This window comes from Anomalospiza imberbis, chromosome Z (genome assembly GCF_031753505.1).
Source record: "Anomalospiza imberbis isolate Cuckoo-Finch-1a 21T00152 chromosome Z, ASM3175350v1, whole genome shotgun sequence".
In the NCBI taxonomy this organism is placed as follows: domain Eukaryota; kingdom Metazoa; phylum Chordata; class Aves; order Passeriformes; family Viduidae; genus Anomalospiza; species Anomalospiza imberbis.
In genome coordinates, this window is record NC_089721.1 from 29549112 (window position 1) to 29575321 (window position 26210).

The 26210-nt window shown below is 38.4% G+C and overlaps 1 protein-coding gene across 2 annotated transcripts in view; it reads right to left on the reverse strand.

Annotated features, from left to right (window-relative positions):
- FOCAD (focadhesin) overlaps nt 1-26210 on the reverse strand; it is a 90385-nt gene that overhangs the window by 17726 nt on the left and 46449 nt on the right. For both annotated transcript variants that reach the window (XM_068176259.1, XM_068176260.1), the window contains 12 exons: nt 25394-25477; nt 23801-23933; nt 21128-21316; nt 20778-20899; nt 12546-12638; nt 10552-10640; nt 8454-8495; nt 7072-7180; nt 6455-6571; nt 5860-6098; nt 2875-2964; nt 45-192 (listed from right to left, as the gene is read on the reverse strand). In XM_068176259.1, the coding sequence (XP_068032360.1) occupies nt 45-192; nt 2875-2964; nt 5860-6098; nt 6455-6571; nt 7072-7180; nt 8454-8495; nt 10552-10640; nt 12546-12638; nt 20778-20899; nt 21128-21316; nt 23801-23933; nt 25394-25477 (1455 nt within the window). The remainder of the gene's footprint in view (nt 1-44; nt 193-2874; nt 2965-5859; nt 6099-6454; nt 6572-7071; nt 7181-8453; nt 8496-10551; nt 10641-12545; nt 12639-20777; nt 20900-21127; nt 21317-23800; nt 23934-25393; nt 25478-26210) is intronic.

Consider the following 26210-nt stretch of genomic DNA (forward strand, 5'->3'; position numbering starts at 1 on the left):
AAAATTAAAGGAAGAATTAAAATTTGTGATAAAATAGGTCATACCTCCTGGACTCCTCTGCTTTGGTCCTCACTGCTGTCCAGGTATTTGCAGAGTTTTCGCAACAAAGCAGAAACATGCACGCGTGAGTCTGTTTGGCTACTGTGACTCATAAATGAAAGAACAAGTCCTACTCCTAAAATACATCCAGTACTTTAAGAGAAAACAAAAGAGAAAGGATTAAAGTATGCTTTGGCTGCTCTGAACTCCCTTTAAACCCCAATAAAGTTTGTGGGTAAGAAGATCTCTTGGCCTTGCCTGATAACTAGCCTTGTAGATAATTTATTACCACAGTCAATTTTGCAAATGGTTTTTATTTCACACATCCTTTTCAGGAAACACCAGACGAAAGTAGAGCATAAGAAGAAAATGTGTATTTAAATAATAAGTCCTACAAATACAGCTTCATTATTCCTTCTGTTTCTGAAGAACCAGTAGCCCCAACAATAAGTGCCATAAACTAGTGTGAAGGAACTATGGATCCAAATTTCTATGTGTCCTGATAGTATAGACTAGGAAATCCCAATTAAACATGCTAATTGCAGGTCCACTGAGTGTATTAGCATCTGCTGCTGTCAGACTCCTTCAAGAGTTGTTTCATTTGCAAAAGTAATGAAATTAGTGATTAAGCCAGAGAGCTCCTAATATGGCATTCTTAGCCAGGTAAGAAATTAGGGTATTCACCAGAATTTCTTAACAGGAATGGTCAGGTGTGCATTCTAACCTATATGTACTAAAATTTGAATATGCTACAGTGGAGTTTCAAAGGACATAATTTAATAGGGCAGCTGGCACAAACATCTCCACAGTCTCCACCTCTTTTTCAGGTTTTATCAGAAATTCCATTCTGGCCCAAAGATCTTTTACTAAATTCTGCATGTGTTCTCCCATAACAAGTTCCAAGTCATCAGTTTTGTTAGAAAACTTCCAAACAGTTCTGGCTTCCATCAGGAGATACTAAAGCATAGCAGACACTTATTACTCTGAAGGTGATCTCTCACTGGCACACATCCTCAATTGCTCTTATTTGTAGATGATTTTTTTCCCCCTTGCACATCTCCCTGACACTGCTTGTAGCAAGTAGGAAGCAGTCAAATGAACATGGCTAGGATCTTAGGCATTCTCTTATCCAACTTAAACACGGCAAGAGCTGCTGCTTTTACTCAGCTAGGTAAAAAAGAAAGATCTGAGAATAACTTCAGTCGTATTTTTAAAATAATGTTTTACAGTAACTGGGATTTAAGGATGATTGAGCATGGCTAGAAGACACAGAGGGGTGTCTTGGGAGTGGTATTTTTTTCCAGCAAAGATCAAACAAACCTTTTTAAGTAACTGGTATATCTGAATTAATGACTAGCCAACAAAACAAGGACATGGCTTATATACAAGAGTTCTAAATTCAAGTTTACACTACTGCTTGTTGACAAAACTACAGAGAAAGAAAACAGAGTTTCTCATTAGAGCTATAGTATTTTATGTTATTCACTGTTAATAAAGATTTAAAACATAATCGGACACTAAAGCAAGAATAAAACTTCACCTTCTCTGTCCCACTTTTTGTAACTAACAATTACACTCACTTGGCTACCTTATTTGTGAGCTACATAAAATGAGTATTTAGGTACATTTCATCTACATGAGATCTCAGATTTCCCAGCACACTTTAAGTGTTTTACTGCCAGGTTGCAGGGAGTCCTGCCTTCCACCGCGTGCATCCTAAGCCCAGACAGCACTGATTCCCACACCTGCACTACTCATCAGACCTATGCTCAAAACACCATCAATCTGTTTTTTGTGATTCCCATTTGTCATTCACTGATTTAGCAGGGGTGAAACGCTGGTGAAAATGCTCACGCCTCACAGCTGATCATGCCTGTATCACACTGGATGACAAGAATGGAAAGGACCTTCCTTTGGAACAGCAGTTTACAAGTAGAAATGCAAAATTTGGACAACTCTGTAACATTTACAGCTTTACATTACTTCTTTGCTCACAGAGAGAACTCGTACTACACCAACTTCCCCTTAACCTTTGAAAACCATAGACAGCACAAAAAACTGCCCCCTCTTCAATCTTCCTTCTCTTGCTTGCCATTGTTTCATATTCTTCTGGCAACCTCTTGCCGCCAGAGAAGTCTGGCTTGGCTCTTCTCTGAGGCTTTGATTTCCAGCTAACAGGCTGCACAAACCAGCAGCAGTAGGCATGACAAAGGGGTGCAGCTGGTGAAGTCTCTTGTACTGTGTGTCTCACCCTGTGCCACTAAAAAGGCTACAGAAATCTTCACTAAGCTATACAGGTTCACAGCCCAATGGTGCATAGCTATGACTCCTCAGAGCTTTTCAGAAAGTGCACTGGAGAAAGAAGGGCAAAGGCAAATGAGAATTACTGCTGTTTCTTTTGAACAGTGAAGAGCTGGACAGAGTAATGCTCAAAATGAAAGAAAACCTTATGCACTCACACTGAGCTGCCCAAGATACAGTGATTCCTTCCCTGATTTGAAAGAGAAATGACTACTGTGGAAGAAACATCCTGCCATGCTATGTTAGTTGTCTCATGGCAACAGACACATGTTTTATTGTCTAAGGAGATTCAAATTCTATCTGTAAAAACTTAAGCAAGGTAGACAAAGTCTGTGACTGACTCCGTTTTAGGGAGCATGCAGACCTCCAAAGGGCCTTTCCAGCCTGCCTGAGCTGGTGATTATATGGAAGTACTCAGAACCCGTTGTCTCTTTGTCCTATTCTTATATTTTTCTGTGTAGAATTAAGGAAGAAAGTGTGAATTAAAAAGGTATAGTTCAAAATAAAGTATCACCAGTAATAAAGTAAACTCACTTGTACTCCAGATTGGTGTCAAAGCAGCAGTCCTCCAACACATCCAGGGACTTCATGAGAACCAAATTCATCTGTTGACCAGGTATATCACTACAAAACCAAACCAAAATAGAAACAAACAAACAAACAAAAAAAACAACAAAAAAAAAAAAAAAAAACAGTACCTGACAGTGGAAGGAGGAACCTGATAAAACATGATCTCAGCTAGATGTGTAACTATTTATAAACTGAAAATTCATGACATTTTTACACTATTAGCTCTCTCAATCTCTGTCCACCTCATTGCCTAACTTACTGATAAAAAAAGACGTGTTTACATCTCACTCCAAAGACGTCACATGGACTCCTCTCTTATAAAACATGTACTCAATTTTCCTAATGAACAGGACATCTTTGCTGGAAACTAGATCTATGATCTGATACAAGCTATAGCTACATTCCTATGAGTTTTGATTTGTTGCAAGATAATGCTTTGAAGAATGTGTAAGATTTAAGCTTTCAAACCATGCAGGGCAGTGAAAGAGTAAAACTAGTCTGCAAGAAAAGGTTAGATAAATGTATTCACTTAACATCCCTCACCACAGAAATAAACAAACACAAACCCCGAAAATATTGATTCACATACTCCAAAATACAGGGCTGTCTTAACTTCATTCTCTTAAAGAGTCTTTTAATGCTTGTATGTAGCTCAGTTGACCCACTGACTAAACATCCAGAGGTAGTCCATTCCCACATTACAAGGCTGAGTCAGTGGCAGCAAGGCATATAGACACCAAAGCAGGAAGATCAGAACTCAGCAATGCTTCCGTTTTAACAAAAGCAGGTGCCTTGGAAACATTAGTTTCACTGAGTAAATTAACAACTGCCAATCAAATCTGTTTGTTTGGTACCTGTGCTTGTGTACTAATTAAACATTTTTTAATTGGTATACAAGAAGAAAAAATCCCTAGCAGTCAAAACTCTGGAGGAATAAAAAGCCAAACTGTCATGGTTTGACATGGAAGTGAATGTTCTCAGGAAGCTGGTAGTTAAACCAATCAGTGGTTGGGGTTGGATATTGGCATTTGGACTGACCACTGAAGGCATGGACACACCTCTGAGAGCACAGGGGGTTAAAAGCAAGATCTGCCAGGGGAACTGACTCTTTGGTTCTGGTCAGTGAAGGGTGCAGACTCTCCCCAGTCCAACCTCAGGGGGAGGGAGGGGCAGCCATGTGGCCTAGGCTGAGGTAGGCCGAGGGGTGGAGGGACTGGAACCCCAGCGGGGGCTGGCCCCCGCTACGGACGGAAGGGTGGAGGAAATCTGGGCTGTTTGTGTTCCCCCCAGCCAGAGTCTCTCTGGAGAGAGAGAGAAAGAGACAGCTACGGTGCCAGTACACCGGCAGAGGAAGGGGGATGGGGGGGAGTTGGAGGTCTGTACAGAGATTCCGGCCGTCCAGGGAATTTGAGACTTTTAACCCCTTCTTGGATGATGAAAGCTTTGTGAAATATTACTCCTCCTTGATCTGAAAGAGAAGAGATGGCCTGGGAGTGAGAGGTCAGAAGAAGATGGGGAAATGAATCATAGTGTGGGAGGAGATGATGGAGTGGCCTTGGCTGGACTTTACTTGTATAGCCATAGACTGAACCAAATTCTCCTGCAACAGAGACTGCATTTTTAGGGGGATGCAGTGGTGAGCCAAGAGACCTGCTTCAGCAGCTGAGAGTGACAGAAGTGGAGTGAACAGAGAAAAGTTGAGGAAGGCGTGGTGATGCCCTCTGTCTTCAGAGAAAAAGAAGGTTCTTGGACCCTCAGCCCCAGGGGAAAATGGGGGGGTCTATTGTCCCAAAAAGGAGAAGCTGTTGGACCCTCAGCCCCACGGGGAAATGGGGGGGACTGTGGTCCCAAAATGAGAAACTGAACTGTTGTTTTTCTTTGGTCCTTGGCAAAGCATCCTTGGAAAGAAACCCTATGAGCAGTCTGTTCATGCCTGGTGGTGAGAGCACTGTGACATGGAAAGGAGAGCGTCACACTGGCAGATTTTCTCCGGGCGGTGCCATGTGTGACAAGGAAACACCAGAAGTCGCAGCTGTGTTTCCTGGGGGTCTATGGCACAGGAGAGGCTCCTCTCTCCCTTGATGGACTGAGTATTGATTATCTGAAGGGTGGAAACCTGACTGAAGGTCCGAGTTGTGTCTCACTGTGGTTTGTTGGAATTGGGTGGGGGGAGGAGGAATGTTTTGGAAGGTTTTCATCCTGGATTTAGTGTGTGTGTCTTTTATAGTAGTAGTAGTAGCTTAATAAAGTTTTTCCCCTTGTTATTAAGCTTGGGCCTGCTCTGCTTTGTTCCTGATCGCATCTCACAGCATTTATCTGGGAAGGCGCATTTTCATGGAGGCACTGGCATTGCGCCAGCATCAAACCGTGACACAAGCCTACTTCTTAATTTCTCTGGAATCACCAGAAATTTGCAACTAAGGCCAACTTTTCTGCAAAGGAGGCATTTTCTAAAAACTTCAGAACACCTCTACACTGCCAACACAGCTGTAACAGTATGCTTTAAAGACAGTTCATTACACTACTTCCATCGTCACATTTGTAACTTACATGATACAAGTAAACACTGTCCCGTGTCCAGAGCACCACTCTCAAACGAACCAATGAGAGCTGTGAATTATTTTACAATTATGTCTTCCAGTGTAACTAGTCTCATTTAAAAGCATATGTGTTGTTCTTCTAGCTGACTGCTTTGCACTTGGTACCTTAGAATATTATGAAAATTAGTCACTCATCCTGACAGAATGACAAAATACCTAGGATAGCTCTGGAGGGGGCTAAAGTGCGGGGGGAAGACTGATAATAAGAGGCACCATTTAAGAAACATTACAAAGCCCTTCAAGAATCATTTGCCTATAACTTGTAAATACTTTAATTCCTCAGAGCTTAAGGCCACATGCAGAAAAAGGAAGTTACTTTTGCAACTACATTAAATACGGTAGTTCTCACCTGACTTTTTCTTCATACAAACGTGAGATGAACATCCCCAAACCAAGACCCATGTGGATTTGAACAGCTTGAGACTCGTCAGCATTTGGTTTCCCAGGTAACCTGTCAGTCAGCACACTCAGGACCTCCTCAATCTTCTCTTTGCATGATACAATGAAAATTGGCACCAGGAGAGACAAAGCTGTGGCTGCACAGGATCGAGCTATAATACTAGCAGTATTTTCACCTGAGTAAGATTTCTAGAAAAAGACAAAAGAGAGCATTTTTTTTTCCTCTTACTCCTTTCCAGGCAATAACACTCAGCATTTGAGGAATTTAAAATAAACACCTACAGAGCAAACAGCAGCATAGATGCATTGCAATACAACATTCCTTGCACGTGGCTTTTACCATTTTGATAATAAAAACAAAAACTTCAAGCAAACACAAATATAAACAGAAAGTACAATGAAAGAAAATTAACAAAAGGAAGAAAAGTCTTGATTTTCCCTTATTTCAACTACTACAGCTCAAACAGAACCAGGAAACTTTATTATTAGAACTCCAGGTATGAAATACAGATATACTCCCTTGCCTTTAGTACCACAGCACATACCTGATAGAACCACGGGAAGACCTGACCTTTAGGCTGGTAGCGGCTATTCACAATACTCAAAAGGGTCTCCGTGACCATGGAAATCCAGTGTTTCATAGGAATAAAATCAGGTTCAGTCTATAAAAATCAAACCCAAATAGTCATCATTATTTTTTCTTAAATCAAGCTCTATCTAAACAGAAGCTCAGCTGCTGATGTTCCAGCTGTGATCCATCATGAATGAGATTATTTTGTCATTCCTATGTAGTGTAAGTAGCATCATTTACTTGTCAGTGCTGGCCCTCCAGACACTACTTTTGATCAAGTACTATTCAGTGAAACCAAAAACTATGAAAAAAGAGTTTGGCTGGCTTTCAATGTCCTTAGAGCGACCTCTATCTCATCTGTCAAAATGGTCAAATAAACAAGTTAGACATTATGCTTCTTGTGACAAGCCACATACATAATCTACCTGCTTTGGTATCACAGAATCTGACAGATGGTATTCACTGAGTATGATGAAATTTGAACTTGAAAATGTAAAGTACTTCACATGCACTTACTAGCCCCCAAACACTTGCTCATACTACTTCTTTGCATTCCACAAAGACAAGGGACCCTTTCCCAGATTCACTCACCTCAGGCACCCCTTCAGTGTCTGAAGAAAGGCTGCTTTCGTATTTGGCTACAGCAACTGCAAGGCCAGTTAAAGCAAAAATAGAGTTTCCTTTCACCACTGGGCTGTCTCTGAACAGAAAAAGGAAAACAGTTAAGAAACACAGTAGACATCCTGGCAAGAAAACATATATCTCAGAGCAAAAAAATTATGCTACAGGTGATCTAGGAGGGAAGGCCTTTGCCCCTAGCAACTTCATCGGGATCTCTTCTAGCTCAGCAGAAATCTGCTACATTTCATCTTCAGGAATTAGAGAAAGAATGGAGGGAAGAAGTGTTTCAGTCTTTTTTCTTTTTTTTTTGCTTGTCTGTCTTTTATATAAGGTTGTATAAAAACAGAAGTGGTCTTCCACTATAATAAGGAATGCTACCCTGCAGAGCAAGTAGCACTCACAGAAATGCAGAAGTTGTCTTAGCTAGTACAATTTCCATAGAAGACAAAACAAAAACATTTTCAAATGGAGAATGCTGTAGAGGCAGATGCCACTTCATTGCAAGACGCCACTTCACAGCATGAGAAGATTTACCAGAGCAACCATTATTATCAGATTAAAAAAAAGTTTTGAATTATTTCCCTACACTACAAAAACACTAACATGATGGAAAATGATAGGATTCATCACTTCTATGACAGTGCAAACCTTTAAGGAAATCAAGAAAGAAAATCTGCTGCTGACAAAAAAGAGGGAAAACATAACTGTAGTTATACATCAGTTTTGTAGAAGTATGTTGATATTCTAGTCATTCCCAGAAAAATAAACTGCAATATAATCCTGATGGAACTCTCTTACATTATTTTACAAAAGCACCTGAGCAATATGATTGTATAAGACCACTTACAGGCCAGTAGACTCTTTGCATCAGTCTTCCATTTATAAAGACTTCCTTGACTGTTGCTGTAAAATATATCTACACTGCCAATCTGGTATTTATTCCAGGTCCAAAGATGTCATTATCACAGTAGAAGTATTTTCTGGCTTTCTATTTTACTTTTTAAAACAAGAAACATGAGTCTTAGTGGAATGTTATAATTTGGAACAGTGAAACTACCTCCTCTCAGATAAAAGGTACTTGCAAATAATTACAACAAGGTACTGGGTTAAGTTCTTTGAAGTCTTCCAGTATCTTTTGCCTTAAATAATTTCCTAAGCTTCTAAAAGGCAACATTTCATTATGTACCTTGGAGAGAAATTTCTAAATTCGCACACTCATGAAACCTGGATGTTTTGAATTTAATGAAGGCAAAAATCATCTTTACAAGATCTAGGAGGAAAAGGAGCAGTGTCCCACTCTTTACTGAAAATATGGGAAAAATCATCATCTGTAGTAATTTAGTAGTTCTTACTTGGAAGCACCTTTGATGACATCAGTCAACATATCTCTGACCCTGCAAGAGAACAGAAAGAATTTACACCATGTTTATTACAGTATAGCATGAACTCAGTTAAATTACTCTTCTGACTTACATGTATCCATTCTAGGTTAACAACTTTATCAGCCTATCAGAAGACTTAGCGGAATAATAATTACAAGCATTTAATCTATAAGAAATCTATGCACCACCCCAAGTTCCTTCATGCTCATGTGCACTCCCAGTGTTTTTTATAAAGGACTCTTATTTGACTTAATACAATTTTTGTAAAATGCTGGTTCATGCAATAGCCACAAATATGCTTTTTGAGCTCATCAAACACATATGTTTCCAGGTCATTGTGCTATGTTCTAACATAATGAAATATGAATGTTTTATAAAGGACAAGCATTATAATTTATTCAACACTTACTGTATTTCTGGAAACCACTACAGGCAGTTACGCTATGACATGGTATATAAACCTGAATCAATTTAAATTAAAGCCATAGGAGTGGTTACAATTTCTTACACATTATTGTAGTTGATTTATAACAGGCTACTTGTTTCCAATTGTTTAGTTTTGCATTCATATCAAGACCAAAGCAGAGATGCAATCAATCTCCTACACTGAAAGGTGTGGATGAGGAGAGAGATCTTCTATTCTAAAACATACAATTCTGTCATGGCCATGAATGTCATTCTACAGAAAAAAAACAACTTTAGCCTGAAAATGCATGTCTCCTAAAACCGAGCTGTATAACACTGAGTTACACTCAAACTTTCAAAGAAACCTACTGAGATCTTCCTTCATAATCACACTACTTTTGCACACAGTTTCAAAGCCACCACACTAGAAGCATTTACAACTTGGTAAATACCAATGCAAAACTGCACCAAAAAATTTGCAATATTTACACAATCAAGGATTAACACTAAAGTTTATACCACATTGTCCACAATTAGGTTAACTCCAGTGAGCAATAAAAATGCTTAACGGCTACTGAAGTTAGGGCCCTGAGGAACCAAGAAAATAATTGTGAACTGGAAAAGAAACTAAAGCTACTACTGGGCTCTAGTTAATTTCCTGTTTTGATTCTTTTTCTGATAAAGGGAATTATGTTAATTTTTGCCATAGCTTACATTATCACTATTTAGAAAATAAAGACCAGAAATTCTTTCAGGAGAAATCTATGAAAGCAGCATCGCCATGGGCCTTGTTATACCCTATCAAGAAAGGGATAAATCATTAATAAAGGATCTTTTCTACAACACTGCAGTATTCTGGATCTTGCAATGCAAACCTCTATTCCAGAATTAGCTGGAATTCAGAACAAATTCTGAATTCCTCTTGAATGGGATTTAATAACGTGGCTTTTGGATAGAAACAGACAAATAGCATTTTGGCGTTGTACATATTTCGCTTCCAATACACTTATGAATAAGCACAAACCCAGATATTTATACTGTCCTTGGACAGATAGTTTTTTCTCTTCCCACCTTCTTCTCCTGGCCTTGCACATACATGGTTAAATCCTGACAGACTGAGAGACACTTCTCACCTGACTGAAACAGAATTAGGGCAGGGTGTGTATCATGTGCTTGCTTTTAAACAACATTCTCACACTCAATAATGGTAACTTAGCATCAGTCCACCATGACATACATCAGATTGTGACTTGCATTTCTTTCATCAAGGTATTTTCAGTGAAATAGCTCATTAAACTCTCAAGAAGGAAATTTTTATCTTTGCATAACCCATCTCCTTTAACATCCTATAAAACCCCTGAATTCTTTCACTCTTTCCAGCTGCTCACCCTACAAAGTTTTCAGGCTCTGTAGAGGGGAAGGTACCTGTGAACCCATGCATATGGAAATCCTTACAGTTACCCAATATTCTTTCTTTCCACTCCCCTCTCCCACCATGGTCACTGTATCTGGTGGTTGGTTGTTGCTTAGTTTCAGGATTTTTTTTTTTCATTAGTGCTCATACAGTCTTTAAACTTGCAAAATTAAAAACTTTAAAACCTTGTCCCCCCTGTTCCCTTACTCGCCACTACAAGTGGTCAGGAGCACACAGGCACTTCCTTACCATAGCCAGGCTGTAAATTGTTTGTACTGCACCTCTTCAGGATCCTCTTTTCCATGTTTTAACTGCATCTTCAGCTCTGCCTGCCTCCCCTGCAGAATTGCAAAAAAAAGTCAAAAATTGATCTTATATCATAAGCTTTATTTACATCATAAGATTTTTTCAGAGAATACGCAGGTAACACATGCCGCCTAACCTAAGGGCTAGTTCAGAAGTAACCTTGACTATTTTGCATAGGGGATCCCACTGTAATATACAATATATTAAGGAGAAGAATCCATAATTTTTTGTTCTGAGTAAGAAAAACAAACTGCAGATGGCATAGATGACCACAAATACTACGGCATCTGTTTAGTACATGCAAAGCCAAGTTCCCTTGGGAAGGGCTACAACAAGCAGGGACTGAGCTTTAGAAACCTGATAGCTAAAATGGATTCTAACAGCAAAACATCACTTTCTTGATGCTCTACTTAAGGTAGAATTCATCATTCTTTTACTTTACATAACTCTGACCTCCCTGTGATTTCCTACACCATTCTTTCTGTACATTTAAAGAGGCGATAGGGATTCTGTCCTCTAATATCTTGTAACACGTTATAACATACACAACATTATCTAAAAATATCTAAAGCAGCTTTGTTTTAACATTCTGTCTCCAATCGAGAGAACTATAACTTAACTTGTTTAGGTTGTCAATTACTGCTCCTTAGCAGATTATTAAGCCTTAAATGAAAAAATACAGGCACATATGCTGTATTTTTCTGGTATTGAATGCTTGTAATTTGGTGTACATACCAACCTGAAAATACAACACAGTGAATCTTGAAAATCCAGGTCTCACTCAAAAAGTGACCCTCCACAGAAATTAAAGGAGAACATCAACACACTGACTAAAAAGAAGGCAATATAGCAGTTCAGAAACACTGAATTATGTACTATTCAGACTACTCATACTGTAGTCTCTTTTGCCACCTCTGAGGAAATGTACTACAAAAGTGTAAGAAGTAAGTAAGAAGCAACAAACATAGGCTCAACTGTCATGTAAAATGGCAAGAAATCCTACATATCCTTTAGAAAAAATGTGGTACATGCAAAGCTTCTTGTGAAATCTTGCCTTGGAAGGGAAGCAAAATAGGAAAGTAATTAAATGCAAGTGACAATGTCCCCCAAGACCTAAACTTGCAATTTGAATAGCTGCTGCTTATTTTGTAATGGGGCTGGCTTGGTATAGGATCTCGCATTTTCTTGACGGTCAAGGTAAAAATTGTTTTGAAAATGTGAGAGAAGCGTATGCTTTGCTGCACAGCAAAACAAGGAGCAAAACTTCTAGAATTTGTTCAGAAACCTGAGCTGCTCATGCTGAAAACAGCTGATGTGGCTTGGAAATACAAACAAATAGCACAAAGAGAGCATTCTGGAAGGAAGCTATTTGCTAAACCTTTTTAAAATAATTTTCCTGTTGAAAATCAAATTATACTACATAGGTCTAGATACCAGGTCAGCTAACCTAATGAAAAAGAGAATTTAAGATATTTCCTAATCATTAGATAGGTTGACAAATTGAAAGAGGAGTCTCTTACGTGCAGCAGGATGACATGCTGATTAAGGGGAAGTTCTTTATAATGAATCATCCCTCAATACCTTCTGTCTCCTTTGTGGTACTACTATTTCAAACTTCCTACCCAAGCAATAGGTTAGAGCTCTAGCTAAAATTTCATATTCTAAAAATTCTAAAAATTGACACTTTCTGCAAGTTGACACATGAATAAAGCTGCATGAACCTGAACTGTAAATAGAAACTGCATTTCTACAAAGTATCCCAGACTGTGCTGTCAGTAGCTGAAGACTAATTTTTATTTATTTTTTCTAAATGTTATAATCAAGCACCTCAAGCTTTACTTTTTTGAAACTTGTATGAGTGCTCTTGCTGGTAAAATTAAAACCCATACCACTTGAATAAGCATTAATGTCCACAATAATATATACGTCAAAATTACCTGCAGGACTGCACTGTAGGTTCGACTCATAAATCCTAACCAGGTCTGTGGCAGCAGTATGGAGTGGTGCCATTCAGAAGGCTGAATATTAACCTGTGCAACACACCAGAGAGGTTAGAAGGAGTTACATTAAGCCTAATATATGCAGAATCTATGTTCTCCAGTCTATGATTTGCAGACAAACACACACTCATTTCCACAGGCCATTACACATGGCTGTAGGAAATTAAAATGATCATGTACTTTATTCTCTTTTCTGATTTTACCCACATCAAATTACTTTCAACTTCATTACCCAGGTCTGTCATAAGTGGTTGCCTGAGGCAGTGCAACAAGTAATTGATCCCAGAAAGACAGTGGAACTGTATGAGGCAATAAGCACAACACTTAGCAGCACTGGCAAATGTTTCTTCAGAGTTTGTGAAGATCTTAGAAGTTTCTAAAAGCAGAATTGTTAACCAAGATAAATAACTGACCTCTCCTTGTATCATTATTTTCCTGAGTCTACCTGCTTAATCACCTCTATTTTATGCCCCTAATTATCTACATAAAGCAGTCAGTATTCTTTCTTCACTTGGACTTTATAACAAAAAACAAAGGACCATCCTAAAGCTCCATGCCCACTGCTTTCAGTGAACCTGAAAGACTAGTGAATAAGTACTAATACCCCTATACTAATAAAAACATTCCAAAAGTCAATGAAAAAAGAGAACATACTCCATCTCGCAGACAATACAAATATGACCTATAGGAAAAAAGGGAAATCTCATCCTAGTAATGACTAATGAACACTAGTCCTTCCTTTTAGTTAAAATTACATTCACACCTCCTGCTCATCTCTGCCCATCAAATCCTCCAAACGTTTAGGAACAGTCAAGGTTCCAGTTAGAATTGCTTTCCTTGGGCTCCTGAGGAACCTGCAGCAAATCCAGTCTTCCCCTCTGCCTCTATGGTGAAACTATTTTAGACTTGTGCATTAGACTATTTAGTCTAATTCTGCTAGTCAACAGACAGCTATACATGAGTCATCATGTGCCCAGGTGGCCAAGAAGGCCTGAAGCAACAATAGTGTGGCCAGCAGGGCCAGGGCAGTGATTGTCTCTGTGTCCTTGGAACTGGGGAGACCACACCTTGAATCCTGTCTTAATTTCTGGGCCCCTCACTTCAGGAAGAACGCTAAAGTGCTGGAGCATGTCCAGAGAGCAGAGCTGGTGAATCATCTGGAGCACAAGTCCTGTTTGTTAGGACTGACTGAGGGAGCTGGGGCTATGCAGCCTGGAGAAAAGAGGATCATCGTGTTATGGGTAATATGGATAATTTGCGCCTATAGGGTGATACATGGGTAAAGTTTTGTATGATTAAAATATAGGCATAAAGCAGGCGAGCCAGAGTCAGGGGGGTTGCCTCACATATGTTGAAACCATTGCCGATAAGGCTTCATTTACAAGTTTATACATGTGGCTTGCCCTGAGATGGGTCGTTTCTCGAGATGATCTAGGAACTCCCAGGCGATTATTGTCCCGACAACTACCCAAGACTGGGATTGCTGGAACCTCCGGAGGATGCATCTCAATGCCAGGTTCCTGTAACTCAATCACCGATGTACATCGCTTCCCGGACCTCGGATTGTTCAACCCAGTGCAGAGAAAAGAGACTTTATGAATATGGGGGACTTTGAATGGAAAGAAAAGGCTGATCACCGAAATCCCGGCCTCAAGCAAAATAAACTGTATAAAACTGCTTGCGCAGAACGGATGGGGTGAAGCACAGGAGACCCTCTGCTAGAGCAGTCGGACCTGTGCCTCACCCAGCGCTGATCCCGGGCTCGGCACTGTCCTTTTCTTTGTGGCTGGCTCAGATAGAATTCGATCGCTATAATAAAAATTGTTTTTTTCATTTTAAATTCGGCTGGGTCAATTTTTACCTATAACAATTGGGACCTTACTTCTCTCTACAACTACCTGAAAGGAGGCTGTAGCCAGGTGGGGATGGGCCTTTTCTCCCAGACAGTTAGGGACAGGACAAGAGTACATAGTTCAAACTGTGCCAGGGAAGACTCAGGCTGGACATCAGGAGGAATTTCTTAATGTAAAGAGCTGTTAAGCATTGGAATGGACTGTCCAGGGAGGAGATGTATTCACCATCCCTGAAGGTGTTCAACAAATGTCTGAATATGGCACTTAGTGCTGTGGTCTAGATGAGAAGGTGGTGACTGGTCAAAGATTGGTCCCAATGAAGTCTTCTCCAACCTAAGTGATTCTGTGATTCAGGTTTAACTGTTCTTGTACTGAATTGTGAAGTTTACCATGTAATCCACACTTGTGAAAGCCAACAAAAACAGGCCTGCAAAATACTGCAGGTATTAAAGCAGGAATTAATTACAAAGCTTTAGGCATCTTGTTGCATTTCAAGCATCTAAGACAATATGGTCTACCAGGAACACCTAAAATTTGTGTATGTGTTTGATTACAATAGAACTGCTGAGGTGCTTTTCATTAATTAACTTTCTTCATGGCAGTAAACATTTTGCATGTATGTGGATTATGAGTAAGGAAAGAGGGAACTGAATATCTTCACATAACAAAGAACATTCAAAATTCATCTACAACTGAAAATGACTGGACATAGTGCTGAAGATTTTCATATAAGCCTTACTGCAACCTGCTATTTTAGTACAGGAAACCAGTAGCCTTTACTTGTCATCTATCGCTGGATGTCAAGGGTAACAACAACTAGACTAAGTGTTGAGTAATTAATACTAGCAACCACAGGCAAAGGTGACAAGTGAAGTTCAGATGGTTTTTTAAGTGCACAATTTATGTGTAAAAAAATATTGGCTGGGTGGGGAGGTGTAGGGAATGAGGCTCAAGGGAACTAAGAATTAAGGACAAGTGCTTGTGGAACACTGCCACATTGATGTGGGGTTTTTCTTAGGAACGTCACTTGGCCAAACCAAGCAGCCAAGCAGTTTTTAAGGAAGAGCTGCAACCTGATATCTGAGGCAGTAAGAAATGGCATGAACTTGGAGCTAGTAACCTGAGCCTGTCAACTGACGCTTCAGAAGGACATGTCTGCCTGAAAAGACGCAAAATCATAGACCATGTTGGTCAAAATGCAAGAAAGGTAATGCTGGCAAGCCACAGGAGATGCTACTCCTATTTGGGACGACAGCTTTATGTCAGTGAAATGTTTAGACATGTATTTAAATGCCATCCTTGCATATGGGATATATAAAGTGCCACCTCAGTGATTTCATAAATAAGGCTAGCATTATGTATCTGTATCAAGAAAATAGTGAGGCAACCTCTCTTTTAATTTTGAATTTTGCTTAGAGGCTCTTTTTAACATACTTGCATGCATAAACTTCCAAATCCACCTACTAGCATTTCTTTGTGAGAAAATAATTGCCTTTCTCTAAGGCATAGTAGACTGAGGAAAAGAAAAACAAAAATCTGTCAGAAACTTAATTTCTGAATACTGTTTTATCACTGAATGAAATACGCTCAGTAAATTCAGTAGTAGAAACCAGCACCAACTAGTTCATATTTGTAACTACATCTATCTAGGCACAGAAGAATACAGTACAATGAATTCTGCTCCAGAAAATCCAATTGTCATCTTAAGGTACTTTACATACGAGGTTTGAATAAACTCTTCGGTATCTTGATTACATCAAAACCAAACCAGGAAAGAAAAGCACAGAAGGAGCTTTTCACTTTACTTTGCAAAGATGCATGTCATCACAGCACATCTAATTGAACACACTTAAAAAATATGCAGGGAATAGTTCTTCCATGAGTATACAGAGTGCCTATCATGATTATTACTTGTAGGGAAGTAGTTAATACTGCATAACTCAACTCTACAACTCATCTTTGGAATTCTGCCTGCAAATATGACTAATAAATAGGAAAAAGTAACTTGTGCTATTTCCAGCACATTGAAAGCACTTGGATATTGAGAAACATGCAAAGGCAAGACCATTCTCCATTCAAAAAAAACCCTACAAATTGCACCAGTTCAGAGTGCCAAAGCCACCATCTACCACACTGGTCTGCCAATAGCAGTCTGCCTCTGTGATTTTGCATGCAGGATGAACTGTCCTCTACACTTTCATTAAAGTACAAGATGGACAGCTAGCTGAAAGCCTAGTAATGCTAACCCAAAACACATATGAACAGAACCATCAAAATATGTGGTACGTGATCTGAACATATGTGATTATTCATTCTCAATCATTTTCACAACAGATTAAATGAACCTGATACAAAATAATTCCAATGAATTTCTATGAAGCATTACTTGCAAAACCTGAAACAGTCACAGGCAATATTTGGAGACTTCTTGTACAGTGTGCTCCAGGGCAGCCACAGGAAAAAAAGAAAACCCATGGTCTGTACTTCTGACCACTGTCCCTACAGTAACTTACATGTCCCCTCAGAGAGAGGTTGACAAGCTCTGTTTAATAATCAAACAGCAGATCCCCATTTCTAAGGGAATTATGATCTTCCTCTTTCAACTCACCAGTGACCACTAAAGAGCAATGCAGCCAGCATTTGAAACATACCACAGTTCATTGATCCTATTTTCTTCTTCCTGTGAAATACCTGTTCAAGTAACATAAAAAAAAACCCTTCTGTATCTTAATCTGATCCTGCTGACAGGTATCACAGATGCATCCAATTCCTCAGCTAGCATAGCACATAGGTGATAGAATAAATATGGCCCATTAAGGTTGAATAGTAAATTTTTTTTTTGCTGCTGTTACTGTTCAATTTGAATGGCAGCTAAACCCAGGTATTTATTATTTGTATGTTTTAAAAGACTTTTCAACAAACAAGAAGAAAATCTTTCCTCTGCACACAATCATCATATAATTTTTTTTTTTGGTAGCAGAATACCAGGCATCACAGTTTTACACATAAGGAACCTCATCAAAATCAAACAGGTATTTTTGAGCCCCTGACCTTGCCCCAGTTGCCAAAATCCAACTGCAATAATGGCAACTATGCATACACAGATACAGATAGATACACAACCTGTAGGTTCCTATTTTACAGCTGTGAGCATAGATCAAACCACTGAAGACATAAAAATGTTGTTATCCCAGTATGGTGCTGACTGCTTAGTCCTAACTAAGAAAATGCCAACTGCTGGAGATTTTTCAAAGTAAAGTAAGTAGATGCCTGCTATCTCCAATTAATTGCATTTTCTTGATGTTTACATCAACCTCAGAATTTATTCAGAGCTTTACACAGACCTCAATGCTTCAAAGGCAACTCCAAAACTCTAATAGAACAATCCTTACTTAAAATGTCACTATAAGGATTAACCCCTACAACTTCTTCCCTCTCCCAAAATAATGAGTCAAAGCTGTAGCAAAAAAGTGTCATTCTGGTAAGTTAAATCCCTAAAACACAATGTGATTTGTTGAACTGTGACAACTTTGCAAAAACACATGAATTCCTACAGGACTGCAAGAATAAGATGGGCCTAAGTCCTACTAACCCAATTTTCTTTGACCAATTTGGCAGTTTTATAGCTTAGGCTCCCTGTCTTTACTGTTAAACTCTGTTCCTCAGAAGAACATTGAGGACCAAACAAACATTAAAGGATGAAATTTAGTTTGATGACCCCAGGGACTTGCCAAAGGCCCAAACAACTCTTTTCTGACCACCCTGTCTCTACGTACAAAGGGAAAAAACAAGAAAAACCTTTGACTCTTAAAGCAGTGTAAACTGAAAACAGAAATACTGATTTTTTAATCAAAATTTTATAGTTACTGCAGATTTTTGCTAAGATGGTGTAGTTAGCATTGTCTGAAGATATTTTGTGTTTAGGTTTAAAATATAAACATATTTGGATTTATTTTTAGTTTTACTACACCTTGAATTAATCAAAGTACTTGGTAAAGTACTGACAGACTAGGTAAAGTATTTCTGTCTCCAGTCATTCTGTGTGTTCACTAACTTGATCCAGTTCATCACATTCACCACTACAAAACTGCCATGTGTTGTCTGGCAAACCATTTAAAGGTTCTGTTTCTGTGAAGATAGCTTGTTCACACATGAAAGTCAATTTTGGATATGCTGATGGATTTTATAATCACTGCTATTACACACAAATTTTTTTTTTACCAGTATTTTATTTGATGCTTTAGAGCAACAGGCAAGTGTTTAAAACAAAGTTCAGAACTGATCTGCATCCCACTATAATTTGACTGATATAATACTTTTATACATGCCTTCTATGACAATGTAATTAAACATGTTTTTCTTCAGAACCACTATCCTGGAACTTAAGTCTCTCTGAATGAAGCAATTACATGCAGTGCAGAGCTTTTATTTCTGGATATAATGGAAGCTCGTGCTTCATTCCTAACTCATTAATCTGAATCTGTTCCTCTGACATATGAATCATCACTGTGGACTTTCCCTGGTGCTCTCCACTGGAGGTTCCAAATAATTAGAAAACATTCACTAATTTACAGTCCTGTGATAATGAGGGGCATTTTCTCCAGTTTCTGCTTTCATTCTTTAGCAGCAAAGATGTCAAGATGGAAAACATCTATTAAATTTGCATACATGGTTCGATATCTTGAGATAAATGTTCAAGGGTGGGTTTTCTAAATTTTTCTAGTTTGAGAACTAGTACTTACATCTGAAGTACTTCATAATCCCATTGACACTGACTTCACGATACAGAGCCAGGGATGGATTTCTATTGTCCAGTCCAACTGGTACAGACTGGCTATTGTCCTTGGCCTAAATTCCACTGGGATCCACAGACACTGGTGTGTCTGTGGCCATAAGACATGATTATTATTTTTTTGTGTCTCTTCAGTCGTGAAGGACCAAAATTGTTAAGATGTTGTATGCATATGTTAGCAAAACAGAAGTGTTTGAGAGAAGGTACAGAGCCAGAAGACTGTACTAGCCAGAAGCAGCCAACTTCACCATGGCACACATTTGACTGGAAACTTCAGGCAAACTACACTGCAGACAGGTTTCTTAGAGAGGGAACTGGTTTGCTTGCCCCAGAATGACTGAGGGAGTTAACCAGTTCAAACACAGTGTGGACATGCTGAAGCAGTACCTGAGAGCAAAGCCCAGAGGGAGCCATGCAGGTGTACCACAGGATCAGAATGTAGTCCACATGCATTATCCATGGCATATGCCTGTGTTCTACTGTCAAACTTTCAGTTTGTACACAGAAAACTCTCCAAACTCTGCATGCACAACTTTCCCACTCAAAACTTGTACTATACTTATTTCATAACTGAGTGTTTGGTATCAGTGATTTTAGTAGCTTCATAGAAGAACTTCACAGCAGATATGCCTCACATATGGGTGACAGTCAAAAAACAAAATCAGAACCCCGATCACCCCCTCAGATGCATGTAAGTAGCTCCTACAGCAATATAAAATTACTGTATTAATAGAATTATTTTACAAACTTTTAGAGAGTTTAACACACTTTCACTTGTATTAAAAGCTGCTTCCATTGGCATATAGTTGGGAAATTAACACTTATTTCTCTAGATCCAGTTGAACTGTTTGTTTTTTTTTACTGTTGTCCAAAATTTTCAAAGATGAACTTTGATATTCAAAAATACCGTAATTCAAAATGCTCTAACAGACTTCATTACATGCACTTTATTTTCTGTAATGATTATGTGAGGGCTTATTTCATGCCATTTTTCTAAAACCACACCAAAGGTAAATGCATGGTTTTGGTGGCACAAGCCTAATAGGTCAGGGAGCTGAAATGTTTAAGAGAGAGAAAAAAAATGCCAAATCTTAGCAAGGTGTAGGTATTGTTTCCCCAAGGAACCCCATCATTGTTCAGGCCTGCTATTCACCTGCAACTGGATACATATGACAGCTATTAGGCATATATGTATAGCAGTCTGCAAGGCAGAAAAAGGCAAAGCTCCTGTTTGTTCTTCTGATTTTCAGAAGAGGAATTTCAGCAGTGAATACTTAAAAAAATTATTTACATGTTAAGTTCAAGTTAGTAAGGGTGGGTGACCACAGTGGTAGGCTGATGATCAGACTTGATGATTCTATGATTCTAGCTCCCTCACAAGAATTTCAGTTAATTATGATACATTCACACATGGCATCTCTAGCTGATACAAACACCCAATGTGCATAAAGAAAAGGGATAGTAAAGCAGGGAAGGAGCTGTTACAGCTCTGAAAAGCAAAGAAGAGTCAGTAACAAAACTTACCTCATGAATGAGGGCGACCAACATTTGCTGGAAATTGCGGCCCCTGCTGGCCAGAAATCGATTAATAGGCTTGCCATCCTTGCCCATGTGGACTGGGAGGTCGAAACACAGCAACATGCCAGCTGAAAGAGGGAGGGAAGGGGAACAGAAAGGTCAATGCCCACACTCAGAGTCTAAGAAGAACCAAAGCAAAGTAAGGTTAACTTAATAAAGCCAAGAATTCAAAAGAATATGCAAGCATATTTAAGGGGCATAAAACATAATTTCTTAAGTTGATTCACCTTCAGATTCATAGAAATCTTTGATTCAAAATGTACATACTTGTCTACTTCAAGAAAATGACAGCTTACCTGCAAGGCCTGGTGTCATGCCTGGTTGCTTGTTCCTCTCATACATTTTCAGCAAGAAATTTGGAACACCTGCCACTGTCTTCCCCTGGTCTGAGCGTGCAGTCCCTCCTCTTAATGCAGAATGATACACAGCACGTGGCATGTTGGTCATCTCCTGTTTCACAAGTGATGTTGCAAATTCTTCAAATGCTTGATGAAGTAGAATGCAATGACATGAGAGGAAAGGGAATGTGAGAGGCTGGCAATTGTGAGGAAGTTCCATTATAAAGCTACTTTATTCAAAACTGACACAGGTATATTGAAGGTTGGAAAGAAATACCTTAACTATTCTGTGAGCTGCTGATTGCTGCCTTTGATTGTTACAAAAGTAACAGTAATGATAGCACATGGTTGACAGAAGGACACATAGCAAAGTCTAAATCATGTTTCTGTAGCATGTCAGGAAGGGCACCTGCATCTTGGGATTTTTTTCCTCTGCCTGTAATGCCAATATCCTTCAAACAAAGCCCACAGAATGCAGTCAGCAATTTTCTCTGCAGTGATATTGTTAAGTTTTTGTCTTCAACATTCAGTTACGTTGGAGGAGGAGATATTTGTTGACATGAAAACACTATCCACCTACCTGCTCTCGACTTTTTATAAAAAATTTAGGATGGATGGTTACAACAATAGAGAAGAAATTGGTTTAAAGTGGGAGCTATTTCTCTTCTGGAAACCATTCACATTGATAGAGACCTCTTATCACCTTATCACTACTGTCATATTACTGCATTCACAGGTTATACCAAAAGACATAAATACAAGCCATTCAGAAGCAATTCTTCAGGCAGGGGACAAGCCAAGGCTCTAGATTGACAAATATAACCCAAACTAAAACCTGGATAAATTTAGTGAAACAACTAGATGTGCAGCATACTAGAAATATAGTATTTCAATGATTGAAATTAATCTGATGGTAAACAAAAATAACTAGCATCACATTATTATTATTATTATTATTATTATTATTATTATTATTATTATTATTGGTGTTGTTACTATTGTTCTTATCATTATTATAATCTCCTTTGCAGTAAGGATACTACCCATATTACTAACAACAACGATATCAAGCTTATAGTTCTTTTTATGAATTATTTTTAATTCTCTGACTACCAGATTTGAGAAAAGTCTATGGCACCCAGAATGAAAAACTATCAAAATAAAAAAAATAAGGCTTTCATACCACTTCTGATATCCTGGGAATCTAGTAGGTAGAAACAATATGAAAACTGATGTGACAAACCAGTTTTAAAGGAGTACGAGACAAAATACTACCTAAAGCTCCACTTTCAAATGCTTCATGTAAGTAGTTTCAGGTTATTAATCTCAGTAACATGCACCTCTAGAATTCCAGCAAATGAGATGACACAGATTCAGCTCCCATAGAACAGGCTCTGTGGCTTTTGGCCTGTCTTGGACATTGCCTCATTAATCCAGTTTCATACTCTTTTGGTGAAGCAATTCACTCTCAACAACCACTCCAGACAGTCACTAAAGCTTTTGCTCAAGTGTTCTGGACTCTGTGCTAACTAACAATGTCAGAAAACACCTGTGACGAAGAAACTGCTTAGTGAATGTTTCGATTCAACACTTTTGATACTAGTCTGTGGTTGCTGCAACTCTGAATCCAGCCTATTCACTTTAAATTCCATTTTGGTTTGCCATCTTCCTAGAAAATTGGCTATTTCAGCATTCATTACTCAGATTGAGTTTTCTGTCAAAATACATCACTCTCTTTCATTGAACTAGGTTATGTCATTCTCCTCCACAAAGCTTCCAGGATTTAATAGATAGGACTCTCTAGGTTAGGCTGCACACACTCCAGAAGCCAATGCATTCAGAGTTTGACAGATGGATTCTTTTAGAAACATCCACTGGTGGAAAATATTACAAAACACCACCTGCTATATCATGGCAATGTTTACAGCCTGCAATCACACATGAAGTTCCCATGTATTCTACAAAGAATGAAATAACAATGTCTATGTCCTGGCACAGTATCTCAAATGTTGTAACTTGTAAGGTAAGATAAATCTTATCTTGTAAGATAATGAGCACTTCTGGTAATTCAACCGCACAGGTTTCAGAACAAGTGTCAGAGACCATCTGTTGAAGCATACTTCAGTATCAATATGCATCACTACAATTATGCATTAAGCATAGCACTGATATCTTAATCAATTAAGCAGACTTTGTGTACAGCATTGTTTTCATACCATTAATACTCTGTTTACAAAACAATAAATATAAAATTCATTTTACTTCCATCTGTCCTGGGCTAAAATACAAAGTTGCCTTTAGAAAGAACTGTTCAGTCCTCCCTACTGAGGTTACTTTCATGAAACAATGAGTACTTGAAGTATATAATAAGGAACTGGCTTTCCCTTTAGGACATGTAAAGAATTTTAAATTATAAACAATTTTTCCCCACCATCAGGACCTCTGTCACACAATCTGCCTAGAAATGGGTTGTGGGCTTTTTTTTTTACTTTACAGTTTTTCCCATTATTTGTTAACCAAAAAAAGAAAGGCTGCACTTTAACATGACACTCCATTCTAAGAGTCGCAGTTCTTTACAGTCACTGTGATTCCTTATCTGCAAAGTGACCTCAAACACTGGACATATTATACCTCCTAAAACAGCAGCTGGTGTTAAAGACATCAGCTTGATATATGAAGAACCCGGAACAAACAGATTTGCCTCCTGATCCTCTTCATCTTCATTCATGTCTATCTCTTCCAATAAGTCCACTTCTGGTCGTGCCTGGAAGATTTACAAAAAATTAAATGTCAGCACAAAAATCCCAAGTCCTCAGTACCATTCATGATTCCAAGTGTCAAAAATACCAATTAAATATGAAAAGTTCCCCATTTCATTATTTTCACTCCATTTCACAAATTTGAAGCTTAATGAATAAAAGCTTTTCTTCTACCTGACTAAAAGGCAACACTGATTGGTAAAAATCACAGGGTGTGTAAATACATATCTTTTATCTTTTTCAAAAATAATCTTGACACAGCTGAACTAATATTCAAAAGACTTTACTGTCACCCAGATTCTTCTTCAGTTTAACAATGTTTTATATTGGCACTTTAATATAAATAAAACATTTTTGCTAGACACTACTTTTACATATTAGTTTTTGGAATTTGAAAAACTGCAACATATTTACATTTCTTTCAATTAAAACATATTTACTCACTTTCTGTAAAGTACTGCACCAGTAATATGACTGTAAAGTAAGTGCACTAGTAATACAGAACTATATACTACTATGAAAGATTTAGTCTTCCAGCAGAGTTTATATATTTCCCTTATTCTATCCTGTGGTCTTCTATGTGAAACACATTTTTCATTTGTAAGGTTTATACTGAACTCTTCTCACTGATTTATATAAAGTATGTTTTTTAAAGTTGCATATTCCAGCCTTTTAATAACAACCAGTTGCAACATACAAATAGAGCCTATCATATAATAAAGCAGTAAATAAAACCTTTACTATAAAGCCATAGGATTCACTATTCCATAAAGTACCAATGGACTACTGAGTACTGCCTTGTCTCTCTCACAATGTAAAAAAAGAGTCACACAGATGACCTTATGCTCATCTCCTTGTACTCTTTCATTCTCTTAGGTTACTGAGTCACCTAATCTGAAATCTCAGAGTTTAACAGCCCTCTGCACACTTAAAAAGCCTTTTAGTAAATACCTCAACTCTTTTCTGACTGCCTTTACTGACAAAAAAGTAAAATGTTATGCTGTAAAAGCTCACAACAAAAACATGGGAAAGCTTTCAGCTTAGTTACAAAAATTGCACCTACTTTTCAGACTTGCCTGTTTTGTGAACAAAAGCCCTACCCATGAGTGTGACTGCAATGGAAGAAACAGCAACCACAAGAGCTGCTTCGTGCCAAGATTCAAATGGAAGCACTAACAGAAGAGCATAAAACGCAAACCAGCTGCCAAAAAAAAAGTCTCTAATTTAATAACAAAATAAGAAAAATTACCTTCTGACTGCTTAGCCTTAAGTTTCATTTGTGCCTTTCTCTGCTTATAAGACTTAGCTATTCCAATCACACATGACATCATCTCATACTACCAGCAGGAGTCAGTAGAATTTCTGGCAGAGAAGTCACAAGGACTGGCTTCCCTTTCAAGAGGATATAATCCATATCAGATGGAAGTGTCAGATGTGCTTACTATCAAACATATAACATGGTTACCTCTCCAGGAAGATGAAGAATTGTATGGTCTTCAGAGTCAAATGATGAGAGTGATTTATAGGCTGAAATGGCTACAAGGGCATCCTAGAAAATTAATAGGAAGAGAAAGAAAATCACAAACACAGCATATGGTATTGCTACTGGAAACTCCGTAAGAGCTTATCAAGTAACCATTTAATGCTGAAAAAGAGTTCAACAATATTTTCCTGAGGCACACTCTCAATTGCTTACTTTTTATATACACAATGCATAGTAGCAAGACCAATTATCTAGGCTTGATAACAACCATTGTGAGCATTTCACTTCAGGTAGAAATATCCAAGCTATGAGAATAATGTTGATAACATATTGATGTTTTAGCTGTTGCTAAGAAGTGCTTACTCTAAATCAAAGACTTTTCAGTTTCCTGTGCCAATGTGCAGGTGCACAAGATCCTCAGAGGGAGCAAGGCCAAGAGAGATGACCTGAACTGACCAAAGGGATATTCCATATCATAAAACTTTATGCGTAGCATATAAACTCAGGGAAGTTGGCCAGAGAGTACCCATTACTGCTCAGGGATGGACTGGGCATCCCTCAGTGGGTGGTAAGCAATTGTATTGTGCAACGCTTGTTTGTAATTGAGTTTTATTCCACTTTGTCTTTTTGTTATATCCCCTTTCTTTACTATTATTATTGTTACTGTTATTTTGTTGTTGTTATTATTATTACACATAAACTTATGAACCTGTACTTGTCTCAGTCCATGGGGTTTACCTTTTTCCAGTTCTCCTCCCCATCCCACCACAAAGAAGGAGAGTGAACAAGTGGCAGCATA